Source organism: Pogoniulus pusillus, chromosome 3 (assembly GCF_015220805.1).
Source record: "Pogoniulus pusillus isolate bPogPus1 chromosome 3, bPogPus1.pri, whole genome shotgun sequence".
Classification (NCBI taxonomy): Eukaryota; Metazoa; Chordata; class Aves; order Piciformes; family Lybiidae; genus Pogoniulus; species Pogoniulus pusillus.
In genome coordinates this window covers 8,537-36,388 of record NC_087266.1, presented here as the reverse complement: position 1 = coordinate 36,388, position 27,852 = coordinate 8,537, and the positions used below count along the sequence as shown (strand labels likewise).

The 27,852-nt window shown below is 45.1% G+C and overlaps 1 protein-coding gene across 3 annotated transcripts; it reads left to right on the top strand.

Moving 5' to 3' along the window:
• Positions 1-8: 8 nt before the first annotated feature.
• On the top strand, positions 9-27,852 carry ALDH18A1 (aldehyde dehydrogenase 18 family member A1). Of its 3 annotated transcripts, none has more exons than XM_064168156.1 (18): positions 9-1,686; positions 3,632-3,755; positions 6,383-6,606; positions 8,217-8,366; positions 8,457-8,561; positions 10,004-10,156; positions 10,696-10,786; positions 11,469-11,593; positions 12,661-12,805; positions 15,777-15,850; positions 16,517-16,616; positions 17,705-17,925; positions 22,604-22,741; positions 22,855-23,050; positions 23,211-23,332; positions 24,915-25,101; positions 26,893-26,988; positions 27,076-27,852. In XM_064168156.1, the coding sequence occupies exons 1-18, from the start codon at positions 1,396-1,398 to the stop codon at positions 27,255-27,257; spliced, it is 2,724 nt and encodes a 907-aa protein (XP_064024226.1). In that variant the 5' UTR covers positions 9-1,395; the 3' UTR covers positions 27,258-27,852. The 3 variants fall into 3 exon arrangements, with proteins under 3 accessions (XP_064024226.1, XP_064024218.1, XP_064024233.1); XM_064168148.1 differs by having other exon boundaries at positions 10,004-10,162; XM_064168163.1 differs by lacking the exon at positions 3,632-3,755 and having other exon boundaries at positions 1,609-1,686; positions 10,004-10,162.

Genomic DNA, 27,852 nt, shown 5'->3' with positions numbered 1-27,852 from the left:
CAGGGCTGCCATAAGAAGTGTGTTCAATAGCAGAGTGAGCATCTTTCAGGTTTAGCTTCGGTAATTTTTCAGTTGCTCTTGTTGCATCAGAAGGAATATGAGAGGTATCCAGAATGTATTTCTGTTTTGTTTGTCTGCAGCATCCAAGGAAGGAAAGAGCTGGATGCTCTGAAAAGTCACTTTAAGTCAAAGAACAAACAGAATGGTAGAGATCACCAGGTGAGGAGTGAAGCACAGAGTAAAAGATACTAATCATGTAAACTTTGCTTCATACAAACGTGAGTCCTGTGCGCAGTTCTGAGTTTTTCCTTAGGCATCTGCTGTAATGTGTGTGTAGGATAATCAGGGAAGTGCAGGAAAAGCAGTGGAGGTGGCTGCATATATGAAAGCACCTTGGTATAAGGTGAGCTAAAGCATCCAATACTGATCTGCTAGTGGCAGTGTACTCCAAGGAGTTGCAGTGCTGCTCTCTGGCTTGTGCTACTATTTGCGATTTTATGGGGAGGTGGGTCCTTAGCTCTCTGACCATGATCATCATCAAGCTGTTTTACAAAGCAGGGTGGGTACTGCAGCTTTCAGCAGGGGTACACTTCTGATGCTAGGATTGTGTAGGGTCAAGTTGAACATCACTGCAGAGGGAGGAATGAGAAGGTGAGCGTGCTACAAGCCTGTAAAAGGGTGAGTGGTGTAGAGAAGGTAAATAGCCCCAGATCCACATGAAGCTGGAGACCAGGAGGATATTCAGGTAGTTTTAATTTCGTTGTTGCCCTGCCCAGGTGCTTTATCTGGGCATCTGACAGTCTGTTCTACTGCTGTGGGTAGGATTTGGGTGCCAGGTTAGCCTTTTTAGAAGATGAATGCCATCTTGTTTCTCCCCAACCCCAAAAGAAGGGAATGTATTGTGAAGGCAGAGAATATAAAAGGAAAGGCAGGTAAAGGCAAATGGCTTAGAAAATAAGGAATGGGAGGGAAGGCTGAACTGAGCATATGCAGTTCCCAGAGGCTGAGGTGCTGATGAATGTTGTCTTGAATGTAGCTCTTCCTGGAGGAACTGTAGTACATTAGAAAGAATTTCTCCCGTCGGCGCTTGGGCTACGGTGGATAAAACAGAAGTAAAGCCACCCTCAAAGAATTGGTTACAGATCCCCTTCACCTGCTGTCTGAATCAGACTGCGAACACCTGACAGAGGAGGAGCAAGGCCAAGGGAAGCTGAGGTGGAAGCTGGCAGGGCAGCCTGTGCTGCGGGTGGAGCTGTCTGGACTAGTCTGAGGCTAGACAGAAAGCAGCTGTTGACGCTCTGGATTTTGTGCCGCAACGTGGAGAAGAATTACATCATCTGCCGGGACAGGGGCAGGTTACATCAGCCGGCAGCCGCTGCCCAGCTCACGGCGCTGATGTGGCCGCCGCCCTGGGGCACCGCGGATTGGCTGCGGAGGGTCAGCTGGCTTGCCACGGGAGGCCGGGGATTGGCTGCGGCAGGTCGGTTGGACTGCAGCGGAAGGCCGGGGATTGGCTGCGGCAGGTCGGGGGGCTGCCGCCGACCGCCACGAGAGGGCAGGGATTGGCTGGCGGCGAGTCAGGGGGGCTGTCTCCGGGCGTCTCTGCCGGCGCTGCTGCTGCGGGGTCTGTTCCGAGCGCTGGGGTGGGGAGTGACGCGGAAGGTGTCTGCCGTAGACGAGCAACAGGTGACTTCTCTCTTTGTGCTTCGTTGAGATGAGCCTCAGTCTGCGCTGAGGTTGGGTTCTGCCGCTTGGCCTTTGCAAGGGCGGGCAGCTGTGGGTCCCAGTGCCGTTTCTAGTGTCGGTGCTGCCGTGCAGCTTGCACTCCGCGTGCGCTGCGAGCTTCCTTCCAGACACGGTGTAGCGAGGGGGAGCAACGCGGAGCTTCCGCGGCCTCTGCCTGTTGAGATTCTCGAGTGGCGAGAGCGGCTCTAGCAGGCCAGTGACGAGGTTTTGTGCCGTTGCACAGTGCAGTGCCAATAAATGCAGGCTGCTGCGACCACACTCCTGCTGGGACGGGTTCTTGCGAGGAGAGAATTGCGTGGAACCCGTCGCCTTGAATTGCCTCATCACTGCATAGCTCTTAGAGGGCCTTCGTTTTATTTTATCAGCTCCCTGCAGGTGGTTGCAGACATCCCCTGAGTCTGCAGCCAACCGACTGAAAAATGCAGTGTTGTGAGTTGTTGTTTGAAGGCACCAGTTTGGGGTTTGGGACCACTGATTGCTTGGCAAGGTGGCTAAGGCTTTATACACTGATCCAGACCAGGATCTAAATGTACTGCTGACAGCTATTATGAATATAACGAAGCCATGAAAAATAGCCAATAGTATTGCTTTTTGTGAGGAATAACTTAAGCATAACTTTTAATATTTGAAGAGGTTAGGACAGAATGATATTTTTTGAAAGTCAATTTTGGATACTTTGGAAAGAGTACATTTACCTGGTAAGGGAACAAGAAATTAAGCTGATACTAGAGTCTTGGAGAAATACCTGCATAATACATTTTGCATGTATTTTCACCTTTCCTTCCAAGTAAGGCAGGCACTTTAAATTGTTTATTTCCTTTTTTTGAAATTAGGCACTTTTTCAGCTTGTTACTGAAGACCCTGACTACCCAAAGTATGCAAGTGGGAATGGGAAATGAGAACTGAATTCAGTTTTGAATCCTTGATAGAGTAAGAGGAGAGGAAGTAGTTGTGCTGCAGTCTGGGACTAGTCTGAAAGAAAGCTTGTAGTTTACAGCCTTGTGCGCTGCCTGTGCTTTCTGGCTCCATTATTCCCGTGCTACATGCCTCCTTTTGTGCTCTTGCTGTCTGCTACTGCTTTAAAGATTCCATTTCTGACTTTTTGTTAACTTAGTCTCTTTGCCTTTTCTCTGAAGCTAGTTTCAGAATCATGCTATTTCCTGTAATACTTTTTCCTTCAAAAGACTCAGACTGTCTGTCACTTCTTATTCCTTCTTGGCTGCTTCCTCTTAGCAAAGTTGGATCTGGCAAAGGGAGTCTTCCAGGACACGTTTGCTTTTGGTTGCAAGCGGCCCTGGGGAGAATGTGAAGTGGTTCTCGGATACATCAGGAGAAACAATGAAGGAGGCAATGGAGCTTGATCTAGCCAGTATAGGTCTGCATCCTAGTGACAGGATGATTACTGTTGTGGGAGCCGAAGGCCTGACTGAAGAAGTTGTAACGGGAAGTATCTGGGAGTAAAACTTCAGGCAGAGTGCTCGGTTGTGTTTGCTAAGGGAGGTGGTCTGTGAAGGGGGAGCTGTCAGTTCCACTCAGGATAACAGTGGTGGGAGGGATTCTGGATGATACAACCTCTCCACTATTTTTTCTTCTCTATGGATTAAGTTGTAATTGTAACTTTTCTCCATTGTAGGTAGACTCACTAATAGGCTCTTTCCTTCTTGGGGAGCTGTGATTTGTTCTCAGTTTTTAATAACGATCTGCCACAGTCTGAGAATTCTGCAGTGGAGAGAGTGGGCTGTCTGTTGCTTGCCCAAGGAAACTGTTAAAGAGAGTACTGAAAAAAGGAGTTGGGGAGGCAGTGAGGAAAGAAACAGAGATGGACATTCACCGACACTTAACCGTACCGTTTCTTCTCCCTTTCTCCCTTCCTTTTAACTTACAGATATCCTTGATTTGCAGAAGGCATCTCAAAATGTTGTGTCGAGCTACTCTGAGTCCTTTTGTCCATTCACCTGGGTGGTGCTTTGTGTTCTCGCCTCATGCCATCGAAGTCATCTCCCGTCTACGTATGTATGAGAGAAAGCACACATCTCTAGTAACCTTGGCAGTACGCATCTAGGCGTGCTGTGCTCTTTCCTTCGTTGAAAGGGCAATCGTCTCATTAACATCATTCAGAGCTCAAGGGCCTCTGAAGAGAGCTGTGGTTGAAGAGAGCTTCTTAATGTCTTTGTCCTTCAGTGATTCTGCTGGATGTCTGGGAGGATGTGTTTTTCATTCTGACATGCATTCCAAGCACAAAAATCAGTTGTGAAAGTACTACCATTATAGAAGTTTTTTACTTCGACCTCATACATTCCTGGAAAACAGTGATGCCTGGTCCCCTGTCTATATTTCAGCCCACAGATGTCTTGAGTAAAGGAAAGCTCAAAACTCAGAGTTACTTGGATTAGAATCATAGAATGTCGGGGGCTGGAAGGGACCTGGAAAGCTCATCCAGTCCAACTCCCCTGTCAGAGCAGCATCACCACCTATACCAGATCACACAGAAGTGCATCCAGGCAGGGTCTGAGTATCTCCAGAGAGGGAGACTCCACACCCTGCCTGGGCAGCCTGTTCCAGTATCCTGTCACACTCACAGTGAAAAAACTCCTTGTGTTTAAATGAAACTTCTTATGCCTCAGCTTCTGCCCATTGCCCCTTGTTCTGTCCTTGGGCATCACCCAGCAGAGGCTGGCTCCAGCCTCCTGGCACTCACCTTTACATATTTATAACATTGATGAGGTCACCTTTCAGTCTCCTGCAAGCTAAACAGGCCCAGCTCCCTCAGTCTCTCCTTGTAAGAAAGATGTTCCATTCCCTTAATCATCTCTGCATTGGACTCTGTCAAGCAGATCCATGTCCCCCTTGAACTGGGGGCCCAGAACTGAACGCAGTACTCCAGATGTGGCCTCACCAGGGCAGAGTAGAGGGGCAGGAGAACCTCTCTCAACCATACATCTTCTAATCCACCCCAGAATGGCATTGTCCCTCCTGGCCACGAGTGCACATTGCACTGGCTGATGGTCAACCTCCCATCAACTAGAAGCTTACAGGAAACCGGAATGTAAATACATAGGTGCCCAGTAAATAGTTGTTCCCTGAAAACCTGACTTGAGAGAAGCACTCCCTGTCATGGTTAGCAGTCTGCAGTACAGGAGGCATGCATGGATAGGCTCTATTAGATCAAGAGATTGAGTCTTTGTGGTTGCATGCAAGATTAGTTTACTTTTTTTGTGTTAGCAATTCTTCTGTTAATATTTATGTGAATAAATGTTAAAATCTTGAAAATGCTGACCTTTTTTTTTTCTGACTAGAGCTCTCTTGACTTCTGCATTTGTAGTATTTCTAAACATGCCACATTTCCCAAAGTCAGTAAACTACAGTCAACACTGTGAAAGTTACTTCTTCCTGTTGACAGCAGTCACTATTCGGTACTGAAGCAACTCTGGCTATTTCACCAGTTGCATTCTGGAGCTGAACTGAGCATTCATCACAGTTTTCTTTTGTTCTTCATTGCTTCTATTGTGATCCTGTTTAGCTTTCTTTGTGTTGTGACATTCTGCTGCTTCACTCCTGAGAAGTAACCTTCACAGGTTACTTGAAAGGATATGCAGTGGCAAACACTTCGAGTCTTTTTCCTGTGTTAACACTTCTCTATTAAGGAGGTGAAGCTGTTCAAAAGGTACTGGATTTAAAAGCTGCAGTGCCTAGAAACTTTCTGTCCAAAGCATTGTCTGGATCGCTAGATCAGTTTTTTTTTGCACGTGAAGGAAGGTACTGGGGCTTGCCTCACCTGAGATGTTGCGTATGTAATGTGGGAGCAGAATCAATACCACACTCCAGTCTAAAGTAGCTAAAATAGGTACCTTTTGACAGTCACAGAGCAAGGTCAGCAATTAGGACACTGTTCCAGAGCCATTGTCCTTTTCCTTGTTTTTCTGAAAAAAGTGATTTCAGGTAGTGGTTATCCCTCAACATCTGCTGTTTTGAAAACTAAACCCTGAAGCTGTAGTCAAGAGAACTGGAAATTGCTTTACTTACTTCTAGTTGTACTGTGTGGGATAAGGAAATACTGTATGCTAATGTGTAAGGCTGAAAAGAACAGTTAAATCTGACAGCTTTGCTTATTCTGCCATGTGTGTTGTAGGCCTTACATTCATTCACAAGTATATTCTCTCATGAAAATGAGGGGTAAATGAAACTTGCTTCCAAGTCCCATTTTCTACTTTTATATGTGTGACATGTTAGTGCAGCCCACTCAGTAATGATTAATCATTTAAGCTTCTGTGTGTATAGTGAAAAAAATCTATTTTACTCGAAAAATTGCTAAATGACAGGGTTTTTTCTGTAGCACTTGTCTTTCTCCAGCAGAAATTACACCCACTTGAGTTAGAAATGAATCTACTTTGTATTGCAGAGCATGAAAGCTAGAGAGGCTCAACAGCTTACATAAAGTGAGATTTCTCCTACCGTGGCTTAGCGTTCAGTTTACTGATTTGTCAAGAAGTCTCTGCATCTTCAGATGAGGCATTGGCTAGAGTTGACTAGAATAGACCTGCAGCCATCGTTTAGTTCAACTGCCCGACCACAAGACTTAAAGTCTGAATGAAACACTTAAAACTGCCTTTTTTTTTCTCTTCTTCTTCAATCACAGATCTCCCTCACCACAGCCAGAGACTAAGGAGTGGATCCATGCGTTGCTGGAGCAACATCCCGTTTATCACCATGCCGCTCAGCCGTGCGCATGGGAAGTCCTTTGCACACCGCAGTGAGCTGAAGCACGCGAAGCGGATTGTGGTGAAGCTGGGCAGTGCTGTTGTGACTCGAGGGGATGAATGTGGCTTGGCCCTTGGGAGGCTGGCATCTATTGTAGAGCAGGTAATTCTGGGACTGATGCAAAATGCTTGTTTCTACTTTCAGATACCTGGTGACTGTTGGGTGACCGAGGACTGTAGGAAAATCTTGCACAACAGTGGTGGCCTTCTAAAGCGTTGTGTTGGAATTTCCCCGTTTGTGCCCCTGTGTGGTGGTAGCATAAATCATGTAACTTAGTAAACTGGTGTTTGAAGATGTGGTGGGTTGTCCCTGACCAGCAGCTAAGCACTCGCTTGTTTGCTCCCCACACCTCTGCCCCATCACCGGTCAAACTGAAGAAAATAGGAAGAGCAAAAGTAAGTGAAGTCGTGGATGAAATAATGTTTATTAAGCAAAGAATAGGGGAAAAGAAACAAGTGGTGCTAAGCTGATCACTCACTACTTCAAACAAGCAAATCAACGTCCAGATTGTCACTGAGTTGCAACCACCCTGGAAGACAAACCCCCTCCCCTTTCCTATTCTCCCTGGTTTTATTACTGAACGTGATGTTATGTGGTATGGAATATTCCTTTGGCCAGTTCTTGTTAGCTGTCCCAGATGCATCCTCCTGAAGCTCCTTGCACAGCCCCTAGCATACCTGCTGCAATGGGACTTACTGGGGGAAAGAAAGCCTTAAAGCCATGCAAGTACTGCTTATCATTTGAAAAAGAGAAGGTTTTTATGTTATGCAAACGCTTTTTTTAGCAACAGGCAAGAAACCCCAAAAAACCAATGTTGTCAGCACTGCTACAGTCCTGGAACCCAAAACACAGCACCGTATGGGCACCAGTGAAGGAAATTAATGTTTAGCCAGACCTATTATTGAGAGGGAGATTTCCACAGTGAGGTTTTTGTGCCCAGTTAATGTGACTGGGGCATTAACTAGACCTAGCAGGAAGGTGGCATTGAAATTTGTGAAGTCTGCAGAAAAAGTAGATTTGTCTTGGTTATCTGAGCATTTTCAGATTTTCTCCAAGAGAAAGCTTGAAACCTCATTACTTGTAAGAAACCATGGATGCATTGGTTCTCCAATGTGAAGTTACTGCTTTGGTGAGGACTGGACTTGTCTTCTCTGTGAAGAAAAGTTAGCATAGTAAATTTAAGACGTTTAGCTGGAGATTTGAAAAGAAGTAAGGAAGAAGTAATTAAAAGCTGTACTGTCAGAGTTAGCTTCTTCACTGCTAGAATAATGCAGAGTTATTATATAGTGGCAGCTTTGGGAAGGGATGGTGACTAAGAAGGTTGGCAGAAGGTCTAGCTGCTACTTTACAGCTTTTTTGTATCTTATCTTTCCTTATCTGTAGCAGTGGAGGTGGAGGGGCAAGGACTATGGAAGTGTTAACCTTGTAGCTTGTATTGTGAAAAGTCCAGCAGGGCTCTGTTGTAAAAGCTGTTAATGTGAAAAGCAGGTTTAGCAGAAGTTACAAGTTGTGTGCAGTCCTTTGCCTAGCTCTTAAGTGGCTGGGAAGGTGTGCAGGAGTAGCTTAGAGGGTGGTCACCTTGCTTTGCGCATCCTCAGGTGAAACACAACTGTGGCCTAAGTGAGAACTGATGAGCATAAAGTTATCTGTAATGCCCAGAGCTTTTGTGCTGGCAGTGATCATTCTGCAGACCCTCTCTCTTATATTGACAGGTATCGATGCTGCAGAACCAAGGCCGAGAGATGATGATTGTCACCAGTGGTGCTGTAGCTTTTGGAAAGCAGCGGCTGCGCCACGAGATCCTGCTTTCTCAGAGCGTGAGGCAAGCACTTCACTCGGGCCAGAGTCAGCTCAAAGATATGGTGAGTGGCTGGTGGCACCCCTGTCCTCCCCTGAACGTTGGGTAGCACCTGATTCAGTCACTGCTTGACAGCTCTTCTTTATCTTTGTAGGCTATTCCAGTCTTGGAGGCCCGAGCCTGTGCAGCAGCTGGCCAGAGTGGACTAATGGCTCTGTATGAGGCTATGTTTACGCAGTACAGCATCTGTGCAGCTCAAGTAAGGGATTTTGTCTTTCCTAGACTGACTTACCGCTTCAGTCAGTGATGGAAGTTTTCTTGGACTTGTTTTCCATGGCTTTATATGCTGTTATCTTTACTGTGGTCTTGTATTTCTATTGTCATCCTCTTTGGGGGTTTATTATTGTAGTGTGGATGGTAGCTTGTGCAGGAATGGCTTGCTAAGTAATTCTGAAAGGGAATGGTTTCTTGTCAAGGTGGAGCAAATATGCTTTTCAGTTTTGGGATTCATGTGTGTCCTGCTCCTGTGGGAAGGGGGTGGTTTCTGTTAAGGACTCCTCACAAAAGCTGAAGTTGGTGATCCACAGTGAGAGTTTAAAAATTACTAGTGGCTGAACTGCCACATTCTGTATAGTTGACAGAAGCACCCACCCACACTTCAGAATTGCTGTCCATCTGTTCCTCGAGTCTTTCTATCTTGTGAGTGATTGTATCCATAGCCAGGGTCTTCCAGCTATACTGAATACTGCAACTGTGTACATTGAAATACTCTTAAACAGGCTTTGCTTATCTCAAATACTCTGAGAACACAGAATCAGCTGCAAGGCCTCACTTGTTGAGACACTTGTCATGATTTTAGGAGCCTAGTATGAAGCCTCACTTGGAAGAACTTCTTCCTGCAGTGCAGTGTAGCTGGTATCACTAACGTGTTTACAGTATAGCTGACAGTCATTGCAAGTTGCACTAGATGATAATCTTGTTGAGGTCTGCAGACAACATCGTTCTCTTTATTTAGAAGAATTAGTTGCTCATACCACAGTGATGCCACGTGCTATTGTAGCATTTGTATGTGTGAGTTGTTTAGTTAGTTCTCAAATGTCCAATACCATAGTGAAATGAAAAAAAATCTTCAAAGCAAACACTGAGAGGTTTTGTTTGTTTGTGTTGCTTGAGATTTTTGTTTGTTTGTTTGTTTGTTTTGGGGGTGTGTGGGTGTGTCTTGAAGTAACAAAAAAGGATGCTGTCTGCATACAGGAGGCTTTAGGACCAAGATTCTTTCAGAAGAGCAAGTGAGCTCTGGAGCTGAAAAATCTGAAGACAAAACCCCCCTCTGCTTGTGACAGTAGAACCATTACACTGTGAGGGAAAACAGGAAATGCAGTATCCTGAGTGATCTGTCAAATTATTTAGGATCATAGTGGTTATCATCAGCATCCATGTTCTGCTTATATTTCTGCTTCCAGTTTGATTCCTGGAGCCTGTGATCTGTCAAGCTTGAGAAAGGCCATTACAGACTGCAGTAGAAGTTAAGACATGTAAACCTGGAAGTGTTTTGGAAAGAGTGTTTCTGTCTCGGATTCTCTCTCCTTTAATGTGGTTAGATTTCTGTACTGATCTGAAGGGCAGGACTGATAGGTGAACACATTTGTTTGTCATGATGCTTTGCAGTGGGCTCAGTATGTGTTGATTTCCTCCTTTCAGATCTTAGTCACCAATCTGGATTTCCACGATGAACAGAAACGTCGGAACTTAAACGGAACATTACACGAACTGTTACGGATGAATATTGTCCCTATAATTAACACTAATGATGCTGTTGTTCCACCTCCAGAGCCCAACAGTGATCTGCAGGGGGTAAATGTGGGTAAAGTATTCTAAGGGAGTGGATCCCGCTTATAGGTGGTAGAGCACTAAATGTATGCTTCACTAATGCTATAATCAGGGACTTCTGAAGCCTGCAACAAAAAATAAAACAAAATAATGTGGGCAGAGAGTACCTCTCTGTTTCTGACATGAGACAGTGCTGTAGGGTGAAAGTGAGGCAAATGATGTCTGCTGTGCCAAAAGCAAGCATGCCCAGTTTGGTTTTCATGTGAAGTTGTAAGAGATGCATCACAAAAGCATTTTACATAAAGATCACCTCTGAATTTCCATTGAGTGTGAGCAGATGAGGCACTTAGTGCCATGGTCTAGTTGATTGGACAGGGCTGGGTGATAGTTTGGAATGGATGATCTTGAAGGTCTCTTCCAGCCTGGTTGATTCTGTGATAAAGTATAAAGATGAGTTCAGAAGGACTTGGTACTGCTACAGTATCTTGCTTTTGTACATTGCAGCCAAATATTCCCTGGTTCCTCCCACAATTCACCGTTGCTGATATGAATGTGCATTGCAGGTGATTAGTGTGAAGGATAATGACAGTCTGGCAGCAAGACTAGCTGTAGAAATGAAAACCGATCTCCTGATTGTTCTCTCAGACGTAGAAGGTTTGTGAGTCATTACTTTCTTGTTTGACTGAAGTATGTCAGATAATCAAATGAACCCATGTTTGGCTTCTACTGATCTCTTCAGTTCCTGTCTATTACAGGGGCAATTACACAAGGCATGTGCCCAGTGCTGATGCCGTTGCATAAGCCAAGGCCTGTCTGTCCCCCTGCTGAATCTGGGTGGGCGAGAATATGTGTGCCTGTGAGACTTGTTCCAGAAAACCATGCGGAATTCCATGATACAGTCATGAGTAATATGCAGGATAAAGACCGTGTGTTTGGAGTGAGGAGTATAAGCCAAATAACATTCTACAGTAGGTTGCCAGGGTTGGTGTATCTGAGATTTTGGTGAGGACTATCCTCTGCCTGTTTAGTTAGGGGCTTGCATACATAAGCTCTGAATATATAAAATCTTTAAAACTGTCTCCGTAACCTCAACCAAATGTCACTGCCATTCAGCATGTGGCTTTTGGTTTCTTATTCATCATGCTTTTCTTGAGTCTGCCTCTTAAATGGTTCGTGCTTCCACTCACAAGCAGCAGGGTTCATTGAACATTTTGAGTCCTGTTAAGTGGACTGACAGCTTTCCAGCATTATGGATGTATTGTTTTTTTTCCATGAATGAGGAGGATCTATATGATGAGGGTATATAGCACTAATGGATTTTCATTATTTATTTCAGGACTCTTCGACAGCCCTCCAGGCTCTGATGATGCAAAGCTCATTGACATATTCTACCCAGGAGACCAGCAGTCTGTAACATTTGGAACCAAATCCCGAGTGGGAATGGGAGGCATGGAAGCCAAGGTAGAAATATGGGACATTGGAGTATTTTTATTGTGAAGCAAAGCAAGGTGTGGGAAAGAGAGGAAGGGAGGATGGTTGTCCTGTAGTTCAGGTGCATTTGGACAGGCTGCACAAATGGGTAGACAGGAGTTCTCTAATGGAAAATGCTGAGTCCTGTGCCTAGGGAGGACCAACTCTGTGTACTGGTATAGGCTGGGGAGTTGACTGGCTTGAGAGCAGGTTCACTGAAAAGGATGTAGAATCCTCGTAGATACCAAGTGGAATGTGAGCGAGCTATGTGCCCTTTAGGCAAAGCAGGCCAGCAGCATCCTGGGTCGCATTGGAAAGAACATAGCAGGTCAAGGGAAAGTATTATTTCCTTCTGTTCAACTCTAGCGAGACCATGTCTGTAGAGTTGTGCCTGGTTCTGGACACTGCAGTACAAGAAGGACACGGCATAGTAGAGTGAATCCAACCAAGAGCCATGAATATGATTAAAGAATTGGAGCATCTGTCATTAGGAGTGGTTGAGAGCCCATGCTCCTTGCCTCAGAGAAAAGGAGGTTTATGTATAAATATCTGAAGGCAGAGTACAGGGAGGACAGACCCAAACTCTTCTCAGTGGTGCCCAGGGAACAGACAAGATGTGGTGAGCGCAGACTGAAATACAGGAAATTAAACTGAAATGTAAGAATTTTACAGTGAGGTTGCTGAGGGAACTTGTGCAATCTGTATTCAGAGGTGTTCAAAACCTGACTGGACAGTGTCTTGAGTAACTTGCTCTAGTTGACCCTGTTTGAGCAGACAGTTGGACTGCATGGTCTCCAGAGATCCTTTCCAGCCTTAACTATTGTGTAAATATCCTGGAACAATGTATTGGTTCCTTTAGCTTCTCTCTTAGATTCATATGAGTATAAAACAACAACTAATGAATGACACCCCATTAGTTTGATAGCTTCATCAAAGAGTTATAGGCAATGAGCATACCTCTACATCTTAACCAGACTCATAAGGAGTACTTAGACTGATCAGACTCCAGTGGAGTGATTCAGAGAACTTCCCAGAACTGGCTCTGTCCTTTGCTGTAGGTGAAAGCAGCTCTGTGGGCACTTCAAGGAGGCACCTCTGTGGTGATTGCCAATGGAACCCACCCAAAGATCTCAGGTCACGTCATTACAGATATTGTGGAAGGAAAAAAAGTTGGAACCTTTTTTTCAGAGGTAAAACCTGCAGGTGAGTACAGAGGCTGTGTACACATGGAAAGTTGTAGAGGTTTCCTGAAAGATTAGAGTGAAAATTTGGCTAGATCTGTGTAATAACTGGGAGACCACACTCATCTGGAAAAATGGGTTATGTCAGGTATCTTCTAAAGCAGGATTAGAAAATGTTGAATCTTCTGCTGAGATTCCCTCCAAATGATTACCTGCTGCATCAGACTTGCATATGAAGAGTGTAGCAAGTACAATTTTTACCATTTTTAGCCTTAGAGATATAAAAATGGTGGACATAGAATATTCAGCTGAACTAGACACTGTTTGATTTCTTAGCATAAATTCCTTGATACCTCAGTCTTATGGTATAGTAGGTAGAAATGTTTTACTGCTGCTGCATTGTGAGCATGGTGTCACAATGGCTGGAAAAAGTCAGACTAATGATCTGTCACCTTAGCAGAACAGGACACACACAGTGATACTTTGTGCCTTGAGACAAGCTGAGTTTCATAATAGCCCTTAATGGATTGCTTGTATGAATTTGAACCCACATAAAGACCTAGCATCCCCAGGATACTGTCACAACAGTCAGGAGCCTTAACTAGATACTGGGTGTAAACTTTGGAGCTGGAACAAGGAAGAACTGCTTGTTTTAATTTGGATTTGCAGGGATGGGGAAGGGTTTGAATTTTCTTCCCAGTGGTTTCATTTGCTGCGCCTGCTGCCTTTGTGGGTGATCAATCCCTGTTCAGCTCTAAAGATGTGAAACATCTATCTTTCCCTTCATTTCTCTTTGATGTGGAATAAATTTGATCTTAGACAATTTGTACCAAAGCTGTTCCAAAAACTTGCTTATTTCTGTCTCTCTTGTTGGAAACTTTTCATTCTGTTGTGGCCTTTTTGAGATGTGCAAAACTCAAAATTGCATGTAGCACTCAAAATAGAAGTGGTGTGACCAGCTGGGTAGCTCAGGGGAGAACGGTGGATGCTGTCTGCCCCAACTTCAGCAAGGCTTTTGGCGCTGTCTGCCATAACATCTTCATAAGTAAGCTTAGAAAGTGTGGGCTAGACGAGTGGACAGTGAGGTGGATTGAGAACTGGCTAAATGAAAGAGCACAGGGGGTTGTGATAGAACAAGGGGGAACAGCCTCAAGCTGTGACTGGGTGGGTTTAGAGCGGACGTTAGGAAACACTTCTTCACAGAAAGAGTGGCCAGGCATTGGAGGCTGCCCAGAGAGGTGGTTGAATCACTAGCCCTGGATGTATTTAAAAGTCATTTGGATATGGTGCTTGAGGATATGGTTTACGGGTGAACTTTGTAGAGTAGGGCTAACAGTTAGACTTGATGACCCTGGGGGTCTTTTCCAACTGGAATGTTTCTGTAATTCTGTGATCAGTGGTGCAGGGCCTGGCTGAAGGCATGTAGCTAGTTTATGCCTATTGTCACTGGGCATCACTGAAAAGAGCCTGTCTCCATCTTCTTCATACCAGCCCTTCAGGTATTGGTACACACTGATGAAATCGCTCCTGAGCTTTCTTTTCCAGACTGAACAGTCCCAGGTCTCTCATCTTTTTCTCATATGAGAGATTCTGTAGTCCTTTCACCATCTTTTGTGGCCTTTCAGTGGACTGTCTCCACAGTGTCCATGTGTCTCTTGTACTGGAGAGCTAAGAACTGGACACAGTACTCTGGTGCTGAGTAGAGGGGATGGATCATCTCCTTGGACCTGCTGGCAGCAGCCCTTCAAAGGCAGCCCAGGACACTGTGTGTTAGTTGCTTTTGTGGCAAGGGTGTGCTGCTTGCTGGCTTGTGGTCAGCTTGATGTCCACCGGGACCCCCAGGTCCTCTTTTGAACAACTGCTTTCTATGAAAAAGTGTGATAATGATGACTTCTCTGTTAGTCCCATAGTGGTAAGTCTACATCAGCCATAAATCTTTTCATCTTGTGACCCCGTTCTGAGTCTCTTGCCACTATGTCAAACAGCAGAAATTCCTGTGGAATTTTACAGGAATTTTTACTTCTGCTACTGTGGGAAGTGTTACTGTCTGCTGTCTTCCAAAGAACATGCTTTGGAATTTCAAGTACCTTTTTAAAAGCAGCTACATGGGCTTACATACCTGTCACTTTCTCAGCGAGAGCCAAACATTCCGTGCTTTGTAAAGTATGACTTGACTTAAAAAAGCTGTTGTAATACCTCTTAAATAAGTCTAATCACCTGTCTACCAGTTCTTTCCTTACATTTCTCACTATGCTTCTTGATATTTCAATAACATTGGAATTCCTGCTCTGGCAATTTCCATGGTGCCCTGCTTAAAACAGAAGAGTCATATTTATCATCCTCAAGTCATCTGCTTTACAGGCAATCTTAGGTGTTAAAAGTCACAGCTTAGTTTATCCATGACCTCCCTGTGAAGTCTTTTGGGAAGTGCTACCTGAACCTGGTGACTCATTTTAGAACAGAAGTAACCCGTTCCATATCATTTCAGTTTGAGACATATTCTTTGAGACCCTGCCGAAAAAAGCCCCAACAAATAAACCATCTTCCTGTACAGAAACCCTTCTAGAATGCAGAAAGGGTGAAGCAGAGGGAAAGCTGTTAATCAGATGGGTCAGGTTTTGGCTTCTCTTGTACATTGCTATGCTATTTTATAGTCCTTTCTGGTTTACTCAGGTATTTTAACTTGACAGTTTGTCTCCTTTTCTATTCTGGTGCTCTTTTGCCCTTTGTTGAGTCTTTCTGATGTGTGGTGCCCTCTTGCCTGTGGCATGGTGACCTTCCAGAATCACTGTGATGCCTTTTCACATTTGGAGACTGTAGCAGTATTTCGTGTCTGATGTTCTAGTTCTGGCATACGACAGATTTCCTGAATATGTCTGTTTAAGAACTGCTGCTTTCCTGCTTTGAGCAAAGCATTGGAATGTGAGAGGGCTGGTGTTCCATGTGTGCTGTCACTTTGTCTGCTAAGCATAACATTTTGCATCTTTCTGCAGGTCCTACAGTGGAGCAGCAGGGTGAAATGGCTCGGGCTGGTGGCAGGACTCTGGCAGCTCTGCAGCCTGAGCAGGTGATAGAGCAACGTGGTCCCACTTGTTAAGCTCATAAATGTGTGGCTTGTTTAAAACACAGATTTATAACACAAATGGGCCGTTTGGGAGAAGAATCTGTTCTTAATGAGCCCAGTCCATCATTTGGGTTGTAACATGCTTAAAGAGATGTTAAAAACAGAAAGCAGATGTACCTTGGGACTATGAAATAGTACATGCTTTCTTACAGGGATTATGGAAAGGTTTGATGGTATCAGATATCACCCAGAGATAAAGTGTGATCAGAGCTGCTGAGGAATTACCTGGAATAACTTGCTCCGTTCCCTCCTATCTGTGTGTAGTGTATGGAAAAGAGAAGCTGTAGACAATCAGTTGCTGCCCTGATGCTGGGTAGGTAAAATGTGGCATCTGTTGTGAAGAAAACAAAGTAGTCTTTAAGTAAGAACATAGTGAGTTTAGTGAAGAAGATTGGAGGTGGAAAGCAGGATAATAAAAATCAAAGTAAAAGTCAAAACAGTCTTCAGACTAATTTTTCAGCATGATGCAGGCTGGAGAACTCAGCTGCAAGTATCAAGGGAGTCCAGACAGTGAGAAGATTTGGTATAATATAAATGCACTGAGGGGACCAGATGTCAAATGGTGTGGTCTGTGTGTAAGAAATCACTTCAGAAACTTTTCTCTTTCAGAGAGCAGAGATAATTTATCGTCTTGCTGACTTACTGACTGACCAGAGAGAAGAAATTCTCTTGGCAAACAAAAAGGACTTAGAGGAGGCTGAAAACAAAGGTACTATTTCAAGTCTTTCCATGTGTTGAATGTCTTTAATCTGTCCAGGCCTTGAAGGAAATGAGCAGAACTAGAATTTTCTGTCACCTGGGATGAGCTGTCACAGATCAGTGAGTGATATTAGGACCTTGAGAGCTTGTTAGGGTGAACAGCTGCAGCTTCCATAATTACACAAAACATCAGAGAAGATCCTGAGGCTTTGCAGAACAGAAAACAGCTGTAGAAACCCCCAAGGGAACAACAACAAATATCCCCCAGAACTGTAGCCCCTCAGAAAAACAACAAAAAAAAGTGCCAACCAAAGCCAAAGCAACACAGAAAGCAGTGCTCCCTTTTGCCAAAGGACAGTGGCTTTATAAATGGGCTATAACAGGCATCATCTGTGTTACTGCCAGGCATAAAGTGAGCTTTGTCTGGACTGTTTAAGATAATGTTTGGCTCCTGAGGGGAAGGCTGTCATCTCTCTACTTCTATCAGTCTTCTCCAAAAAGAACCATGCCCCCTTCTGGCTGAGGAAGATTCTCTTTAGGTGGTTTGGATTAAAGCCATTCTTCTCTGCTAGACTGATGCATTCATGGAGAAGCTGGGACTCGGATGTGTCCATACGGAGTTGTCAAATGTACAAAATCAAGGCATCATGGATTGTCATACTTTGTGAGATGCCAGGGCACCATTTTATACTGACCTGAGTGCTTGAGGGGACATGGCTTGAAGAACTTGATGTCCGAATGTGTTCAGATTGGAAAATCCAGGTAGCTTGCCCATTCTATACAGAAGGGCTGTGTGCGTGCCTGTGCTTTGGGATCTCTGTCTGTGATCTCAAAAGATGAAACTGCTCCCTAAACCTTCCAGAAATTTGTAAGAGATCAGACATGTAGCAGTACTTGAAATAGGACAAATACTATTCCTGTGGGTCTTGGTGTTGCTTCTTACACAAATCACTTGAACCACATGCAGTGAAAGTGTGATGGTGAGTGCAGTCATTGTCACATGTGAGCAGTTTTATTGTGGCTGCTGGACCGCGTTTTCCTTCATTGACTGCCTAGACAGACCAATCCATCTCCAGCGCAGTTCCTTCCTTCTCCTAGGAAGATTGGCCCTCCCGCTGCTGAAGCGCCTGAGCCTGTCCACGTCCAAGCTGAACAGCCTGGCAATCGGCCTGCGGCAGATCGCAGCCTCCTCGCAGGACAGCGTGGGCCGCGTGATCCGGAGAACGCGCATCGCGAAGGACCTGGAGCTGGAGCAGGTGACGGTGCCCATCGGCGTCCTCCTCGTCATCTTCGAGTCCCGCCCTGACTGTCTGCCGCAGGTACGCAGGAGGCAAAATCACACTGCCGGCAGTCCTCTGATGGCGAAAGAAAGGACGTTCCTGTGGGTGAGGAACTGAGGCTGCGAGAAGTCTTGTCTCAAGGCACTCTTGCGTGGGCTCTTCCAAAGCATCCCTGGTTTTCCTGCAGGGAGATTCTCAGGACTTACTTATGCAGTGTTCCCAGTCATTCAGGCCCATTGTTTGGTCTGCTTGGTTGTTGGTTAAACTCAACATACAGAAGGTCTTCTCTTAGGTTCAGGTGGTGCAGTTGCTGCATATGTCTTATGAATTTGTTTTTGAGGGCCTAGCTCTTAGGTTAGGAGGCCTCTACCAGTAAGCACTTGTTTTATCTGTCCATGCTGCTGAACTGAAGGCTGAGGTGAAACAGAAGCTCTTTAATACAGATGCTAGTAATTAACTGGTAACTGTTCAGAATACCTGATAGGGAAAAAAAAAGGAAGGAATAAAAAAGTCTTTTAAAAACTGCTGAGCACAGAGCACAGTATTCCCAAGCTCTGAGTGGTCTGACCTGTCCCGATTCTGCTAGTGTGCTTTTACCTGGTTGTAGTGGGGTGGATGTGAGGCTGGGGACAGAGCGGCTTGAGAGCAGCCAGGAAGAAAGGAACCTGGGAGTACTGGTAGATAGTAGGCTGAATTTGACGCAGCAGTGCCCAGGTGGCCAAGAGAGCCAATGGTGTCCTGGGCTGGCTCAGGAGCAGTGTGGGCAGCAGGACAAGAGAGGTTATTCTGCCCATGATCAGCACGGCTCAGGCCACAGCTTGAGTGATGTGTCCAGTTGTGGGCTCCTCAATTCAGGAGAAATGTTGAGGTGCTGGAAGGTGTTTGGAGAAGGGCAGCAAGGCTGGGGAGGGGCCTGGAGCACAGCCCTGTGAGGAGAGGCTGAGGGAGCTGGGGGTGTGCAGCCTGCAGCAGAGGAGGCTCAGGGCAGAGCTCATTGCTGTCTGCAGCTCCCTGCAGGGAGGCTGTAGCCAGGTGGGGTTGGGCTCTGCTGCCAGGCACCCAGCAGCAGAACAAGGGGACACAGTCTCAAGCTGTGTCAGGGGAGGTTAAGGCTGGATGTTAGGAGGAAGTTGTTGGCAGAGAGAGTGATTGGCAATGGAATGGGCTGCCCAGGGAGGTGGTGGAGTGGCTGTGGCTGGAGGTGTTGAAGCCAAGCCTGGCTGGGGCATTTAGTGCCATAGTCTAGTTGATTGGCTAGGGCTGAGTGATAGGTTGGGCTGGGTGATCTTGGTGGTCTCTTCCAACTGGTTCGAATCTATGATTCTAATAGTGATGTTCTAAATTCTTAAGCACTGAAGTTGCTGGAAAGGATAGGGAAATATCTCAAATAATGTCCTATAAATTAATGTAATTTATCTTGTGCCAGGAATAAGACAGACATCTGCTCACAGAGAGGGGCTGGTGGGGGATGTGGTGATCTGAGGCTGCCTGGGGTCCAGTGACCATGAAATGATTTTCAGTATATGGTGAAAACAGGAGGGGCATCAACAGAACCTCCTTTGCCACTGGACTGCCAAAGGGCAGACTGCAGCCTATTTAAGGAATTAACTCAGAAAGTTCACTGGAGAACATCCCTTAAAAACAAAGGGGTCCAGGAAGGTTGGACCTGCTTCAAGAGAGAACTCCTGAAGGCACAGGAGCAGCTGTGCCATTGTGCTGGCAGATGAGCTGAGGAGGGAGGCAGCCAGGCTGGATGGGCAGGGAGCTGCTGAAGGAATTAAAGATAAAAAAGAGTGTATCACCTTTGGAAAAGAGGGGAGGTGTCCCAGGAAGAGTTCAAGGATCTTGCTGGGTCTTGTAGGAAAAAAATGAGAGAGGCAAAAGCCCATTTAGAGCTTAGGGTGGCCACGGCTGTTAAGGAGAATAAAACATGTTTCTATAAATATCTGAATGGCAGAGAAGGGGCAAGGACAAGCTCCAGTCCTTGTTAGATGGAGAGGGGAATATAGTGACAAAGGATGAGGAAAAGGCAGAGGTGCTTAACACCTTCTTTGCCTCAATCTTCAGTAGTGGGACAGGTTGTCTCCAGGACAGCGGACTCCTGAAGTGGTAGATGAAGTCAGGCTCCAGTATAGTCCCCCTGTAATCCATGAGGAAGCAGTAAGGGACCTGCTGAGCCACTTGGATCCTCACAAGTCCATGGGACCGGATGGGATCCATCCTAGGATGCTGAGAGAGCTGAAGCTGAGCTGGCCAAGCCACTCTCCATCATTTATCAGCAGTCCTGGCTCACTGCAGAGGTCCCCGAAGACTGGAAGCTGCCAATGGGATCCCATCCACAAGAAGGGTCGAAAGGAGGAGCCAGAAAACTACAGAGCTGTCAGCCTGACCTCAGTGCCAGGCAAGGTGATGGAACAGGTCATCTTGGGTGCCATCACACAGCACCTACAGGATGGCCAAGGGATCAGGCCCAGCCAGCATGGGTTTAGGAAGGGCAGGTCCTGTCTCACCAACCTGATCTCCTTTTATGACCAGGTTCCTGCCTGGGGAGTGTGGGGCAGGCTGTGGATGTAGTCTACCTGGACTGCAGCAAAGCCTTTGACATTGTCTGCCGCAATAAGCCAAGCTGGCAGCTCATGGCTTGGACAGATTCACTCTGTGCTGGATCAAGAACTGGCTGGATGGCAGAGCCCAGAGAGTAGTGGTGAATGGTGCCACATCCAGTTGGCAGCTGTCACTGGTGGTGTGCCCCAGGGATCAGTGCTGGGCCCAGTCCTGTTCAATATCTTTATTGATGATCTGGACGAGGGGATTGAGTCCAGCATCAGTAAGTTTGCAGATGACACCAAGCTAGGAACAGGTGTTGATCTGTTGGAAGGTAGGAGAGCCCTGCAGAGGGACCTGGCCAGGCTGGATGGGTGGGCAGAGACCAAGGGGATGAGATATAACAAGGCCAAGTGCAGGGTTCTGCACTTTTTCCACAACAACCCCAAGCAGTGCTACAGACTGGGGACAGAGTAGCTGGAGAGCAGCCAGGAAGAAAGGGACCTGGGGGTACTGATAGATAGTAAGCTGAAGATGAGCCAGCAGTGTGCCCAGGTGGCCAAGAGAGCCAGTGGCATCCTGGCCTGGATCAGGAACAGTGTGGCCAGTAGGACAAGGGAGGTTATTCTTCCCCTGTACTCAGCACTGGTCAGGCCACACCTTGAGTGCTGTGTCCAGTTCTGGGCTCCTCAATTCAGGAGAGATGTTGAGGTGCTGACTTTTGGAGAAGCAGATATGTATAAGGTACTTTGAAAACACAGTCAGGTTACTTTTTAGTGTCATAAAGTTGGACATACAGTATCTCTAAGGCAGACTTTCTGGACTATTACCCCTTACTGTATTTCTCTGAAGTTTGGGTTTTTTTCTGTATTCTTTTCAAACCTGACAGCAGGATGAGGTAGAATATCAAACACATTGACCTATTCAATATTAGAAGGGCACTGCAGATGATATGAGGAGATGTATCTGGTGGGTTTAGATGCTGATTCACACAGAAAAAAATTAAAGTATGCCACTTAGTAACTGCTTGTTAGGTGTGAGAGCCTAGCTAGTTCTGGAATCCACATCTCAACAGCACACAGCTGATACACACTGATGAGTGCAGGTTTGGTGATGATACATACAGATGATGATAATGTACATACAAGTTTTCCCAGAGGACACTAATACAGTGAAGAAAAAACAAAGCCAAAAGCTACCTAAAATGCTTAATTAAATTGTTTTAGAGATTCTGGAGAGGAGGCAATTTTGTTTTCTAAGATAATATGTACTTTTTCCCCCCCTTTCTTTCAAAATTATGAGGCAATTGTGAATGGGATTAGGGTGAGGAAAGCAGAAATAAGAAAGTAGAACAGGTCTGAGGAGAGCTTTATCACCCAGGACATACTCCTAGGTAGAAAAGAACAAAACCCTCTGTTTTAACCTCTGTGTTAAGGAGGTTTTTGGTTTAGTGGGGGAAACACTAATAAGAAATAGTGTCTGAAGATTAAACAAGTTGGATATATGTTTTGAAGAGGAAAAGTAACTTTTATCTGACTTGCACAAAGCAGTGGCTTCTATGGAGTGTTTTGCTGAAATAGTCTGTGTTACTGGACTCCAAGGAGTGAAATTTGGCATCTTAAACAGTAAAGCTTTTTGTTCCATCTGCTGATAAACAGCAGAGTAGAGTGAAAAGGTAAAATGATACAGGTGATGCTGAGCCTGTTGTCTGAAGGTTTTTTCCTACAACTAAGGCAAGTGTTGTCTGTTTATGACTATGGTTTTAAACTGTATGAAGAGCTCATTAGCCACTCTGTGCCAGAATGGTTAGGAACAAGAATTCCTGCACCTAAAACTATTCTTCTTGGGGTGTGATTGCTCGCACAGATTCCCAGTTCATACTGAAGCCTGTGTCCAGGATTTGCTCTGACTTGTCCACTGCAGTTTCCCTCTGAAGACATTAGTTCCTGAAGCACTAATACACTGCATCTCTGGAGCTCCATGTGCTGTTGTGGTGGTGTTGTGACGCTTTTGGTGCTGTGACATAAAAACTAGTATATGACACTGAGTAAATTGATGGGAACAGGAGCCCTGTTCTTAATCTATTTTGTGTTGTTACTCTGAAAGATGAGACAGATTATTTTTCTTTGCCTTTTTAAACAACTATGTTTAAAAATAAATCCTTCTCTGACAGGTGTCTGCTTTGGCCATAGCCAGTGGAAATGGCTTACTGCTTAAAGGAGGGAAAGAGGCAGCACATAGCAATCAAATTCTTCATCATCTGACACAAGAAGCACTCTCCACTCATGGAATCAAAGATGCAGTGCAACTAGTAGGTGCCTTGAATGAAATCAACTGTTTCCTTGCTGTGGCTTACATAAAAGGCATGAGCAGAGCCAGACAGCTGAAAACGTTGGTACACTGTTTGTATTGCAACCCCCACAGGTGAACACAAGAGAAGAAGTAGAAGATCTCTGCCGTTTGGATAAGCTGATAGATCTAATCATTCCACGTGGTTCCTCACAGCTAGTCAGGAACATCCAGAAAGCTGCAAAGGGAATCCCAGTGATGGGACATAGTGAAGGAATCTGTCATGTGTACGTGGACACAGATGCCAGCGTTGAGAAGGTCACACGAATAAGTAAGCTGGGAGAGGGTGTTTGGAATTTCACAGGCATAATTAGACTTCATTTTTTCCAGATTTGAAATGTATGATATGGTTATGGTAATTGATCATTTTATGCTGTTCAGAATCTTTGTCATAAACATTAAGTAACCGATTACCTACTCTTAAATCTCAGTCAGAGACTCCAAGTGTGAATATCCTGCTGCCTGTAATGCTCTGGAAACTCTCTTAATTCATCGAGACTTGCTGAGAACCCCGCTGTTCGATCAGATCATAGACATGTTGAGAGTAGAACAGGTTAGTCACTTGTGTTTTGGCTTGAGGGCTTTCTCCTAACACATTAGAAGCATTTGGTGTGGATGGTGTAAGCTTAAGAGGGCATAACACTGACCCATATTTCTTTGTACACATAAATGAACTCACAGAGAGTTTTCTCTGCTTCTGCACACAGTCAGAAGCTTCTGTAGAAATGATCTGAAAGCAGCTTCTTCAGGATAGCTACATATCATTACTGGGATACAAGTAGTTCCTTTTGTATTGCAGAAACCATCTGCTGTAGAAGAGCATTTACACAGCTCTTTCTTTACTCTTCTTAATTTTGATTTTAACTACTGTTAACCTCCCAGATGCAAAGCCTCTTCTTCTCAAATCTATTAATTTAGCTTCTTGCCCAAGTGAATTCCCTTTCTTTTTTAATTCGTTCTGAATCTACTCCATGCATGCATTTTTAAAACCTTACATGGTCTTTATCCCCACCCACTTTCCTTCCTAGTATGTCAAAGGAGCAGTGGGTGGCCACTACACTAATTACTTGTCTCGCCGTGGGTAGTGCTTTGTCAGGAAAGGCAGCAGAGCTGCATCAGGATGACTAAGTGATGTGACTGTGTGAAATAATTTGAAAGGGGTCCTGATCAAGGGGTGCATTGTGGTAGGTAGCCAGCCCAGCAGGTCAGCTATTGTACCCTGCTGCTAGTTCACTAATCTGCTAAGTTGGGATATAGTGCATGGGGAGATGGTTTAGGCTGAACTTGTAGAGTAGGGTTATTGATTAGACTTGGTGATCCTGAGAGTATTTTCCAACCTGTATGTTTCTGTGATTCTGTTTGCCAAAGTGTAGGCAAATGTGGGTTAGCTTCAGTCACCCTAAGCACCATAAAAGAAGTCAAAAGCAAGGAACTTTGTGGGTTGAAAGAAAATTAGTTTAAGTGAAGGACAAAGGAAGAAAAAGGAAGATGAGAAGGGAAAAACAACATGTATGTGCACACACAAATAAACCTCACAAAACCAAGAAAACAGCAACAACAAAACCAATTGAAAAAAAACCAACACCCCCCCCCCAAGAAACAAAAAAGAAAGGAAAGAAAGAAACAAACAAAAAAACCCCAAAGAACCCCACAAGTGGAAAAAAAAAACAAATTCAACTCCTAAAAACCCTCACAAGTGAGCCAATGCTAATTTCTTAGCATCTGCCACAAGCAGACCAATGCCCAGGCAGTCTCTGAGTGATATCTGCATTCTTCAAAACTCTCTTTGTCTCAGCTAGTATTGTAGCACATGGAACATCTCTTTGAACAGTTTGGATCAGCTGTCATGGTCATGTCCCCTTCCAGCTCTCAGCACACTTTGAACCTTCTCACTAGGGAAACAGAGCTGGGGCAAAAGAGAAAACCGTGACATGCTGCAAGTTCTGTTCAACAAAGGGCAAAACATTAGTGTGTTTTCAAAACTAATTGAGTCACAAGTCCAAGACCGAATCATAGGGACTCGTAGGCACTGCTATGAAGAAAATTAACCTCGTCCCACATGGACTACAGAAGGCTTTACTGTCATCTGGAAGGGATTGATATGGTCAGCAGCACAACATGTTTCTGTGTTACAGGTGAAGATTCATGCCGGGCCAAAGTTTGCATCTTACTTGACATTCAGCCCCTCAGAAGTGAAATCTCTCCGCACAGAATACGGGGACCTGGAGTGCTGCATTGAGGTGGTGGATAGCGTGCAAGAGGCCATTGAACATATCCATAAGTATGGAAGTTCTCATACAGATGTTATCATCTCAGAGAATGGTTAGTGATTAGTCTGCTCTCTAAAGCTACTTGGTTTCACTGCTAATTGTTCTTAATTCTTCTTCTTAGTGTAACTGCCTACATTGCAGTAGTTGTTCTCTTGGATGTGTAGTTGGAATAGCCAACTGGAGGCATATGAGCTAAGCGAGTCTCAGAGAGAGCATGCTGTGTGCTCCTTGTTCCAGGGTATTAAGGAATTCATGTGAGAAACTGGCTGATGGCAAGTGAATTGGTTGTGGAATTAACAAGGCAGGAATTATAAAATGTGTAGTTCTTTTTATTTCTAGAAACCCCTGCCCATAACTGTGTACAAATTCGTTAATTTGGGGCTCTTAATTCGCTTGGGAAGATCTTCACGAGCGTGCTTAGTGGCAGTATAGTAATTTAGACAAATTGGACAAGGTTTGGCCTCAGAAATGGCTTTGCCCCACTTACAAATGAAAGGCAGCCTGGAGCCCGAGGGAACGTCTGCTCATTCCGGTGGAGTGGGAATTTCTAGCTTCTCCCTTGGCTCTTTTGCAGCAGTGTCTGGAACTGCGAATTGTAATCCAGTAGTGGATCATCGCGGCACAGAACCCAATGCGAGTGAACCCGCCCGAGTCCAAAAGGACAGTACACAGCTTCCACAGGCCAAGATCGCGGGACCACGCAGGGCCAAGCTGGGCCGCTCTGCGGTGCTCCCGCGAACGTGGGTGGTTTGCGGCAGAGGCAGGTCCCTGCCGCAGGGAGTCAGGGTGCGCGGTCCCAAAGCGGGGATCGTGCGCTTTCTCAGCACCGTTCTTCCAGACCTTCCTCAGGATCGCCCTCAGGCTTCGACTAGACGACGTGTCCAGTTGCCATAATATGTGCTGGGGCGATTTGCTCTTCCCTGTTCAAGCCCGCAGGGCTGGGGGTTTGAACTTCATGCCTACCTCTTTCCACATTCCAAACCCCCGGAGCTGGAAGCAGGGGCGGGGAAAAAACAGTTTGCGCCCCATTCAGACCTCTGGTGGGGCAGGGAACTGGGTGTGCCCTGCCGCAGCAAGTCATCGCATGCTCTGGTTAGGCAAATTGCTGTCTGCTCATGTATTCTTCAGACTTGCTGCATCAGAGAGTTTTGCAGAAACATCTGGAGATGTCCTTAGGCCTCTGAAGATGATGAAGTGAGCTTCTACAGTACCCTAGTGGAGACAGAGTTGTTCTTTAATGTTCATCTTGTCACTAAGGGTGACAAACCAGCAGCTCACAGCCTTACAGAGAACAGAGTCCTCCCGAGGACACTTGTCTAACTCTGCTTGAGCAAGCTCATGTCTTGCATGTTCTGTGTTAAATTGGGTGAGTTAGCTGATCCCATGTGGTATTTTTCTGCATGGTATTTCCCAAAGATTACTTGCAGGAGCAACCTGGTTCAGAATTTTTCATTATCTGGAATAGTTCCATGTTTGAGATTAATGGAGAAATGACTCAGCTTTCTGACTGCAAAATGTTGTGTGGGATAGCTGTCTTCCTAGCCATACAACTATCCCTGTTTCTAGGTGAGACTTGGACATATTCAGAATTAGGAGATCTTTTTGCTTTCTTCTAATCTTTGCAAGCTTCTTGTAACATTTGCAATTGTCTACTTGATAAGCATGCTGGGAAGAAGGTATGAATGAGCATGTCTTACCCTAGACTGTTCACAAGTACTGCCTGGTAAATTTGCATGTGAAAGTTGTACTGTTCTGTTTGCTCAGTGTATTACGTAGTGTTTATTGGAGGACCTGACCATTCTGTGTGTACTAGATTTTGCTTTTCTCTCTGCCTCTTCCCCAGAGAAAACAGCAGAGTTTTTCCTCCAGCATGTGGATAGCGCTTGTGTTTTCTGGAATGCCAGTACCCGGTTCTCTGATGGCTACAGATTTGGACTTGGTAAGAGAGAAAATACTGCAGGGATATGAGTGCAGGATTTGCTGTTGTGTGGGAAGTGTGGCACTCTGAATCTTCTGTTTCCTGCAGGTGCTGAAGTGGGAATTAGTACTTCTCGTATCCATGCCCGTGGACCAGTGGGAATTGAAGGACTCCTAACTACGAAGTGGTTGTTGAGAGGGGACAATCATGTTGTTTCTGACTTCTCAGAGCATGGGAGCATGAAGTATCTTCATGAGAGCCTCCCTCTCCCTCAGAGAAATACCAACTAAGAACATGGGTATTTTTTGAAGATGTTCAGGCCTTAGGGCACTCTCTGGGGAGGGAGCTTGGATTTCATCTTCAAGAACAACTATAGTTCTCAGTCACTGTACAGTACAAGGAATACAAAATTGTCTCATTTCCAGTGCATTTTTTTGTTTTCTCCTACTTTGTTTCCTTAGTATCTGTAAACTGACCTCACTTTTTCCAGAGGGCTCCAGACCTCTTCAAAACACACAGGTAAATAAGGAAAGATTTAAACATGTGCTGCATTTTGTTTAATCAAAATGCTTCCTATAGCAGATACGCTCTGTGACGGAGCTGCTTTTGGTTGGTTGGTTTCTTAATTCTCTGTTAATTCAAATACTTGTTTTGGGGAACAAACTTGATAGTTGCTCTGTTTTTTTCTTTTAAGTCATGATCATGGCAGCTTTTAGAAGCAGGAAAGCTTTACGCTTTCTTTGTATTTGATCACTTTTGATAAGGGAATAGATGTTCACAGTAAGCTTTTGATTAACCTTTTATACCTTAATTTCTTTGTACTGTTGACTACTATAGATAAATAACAGAACTGCCTACTACATAAATTTTGTTACTTGTACCAAA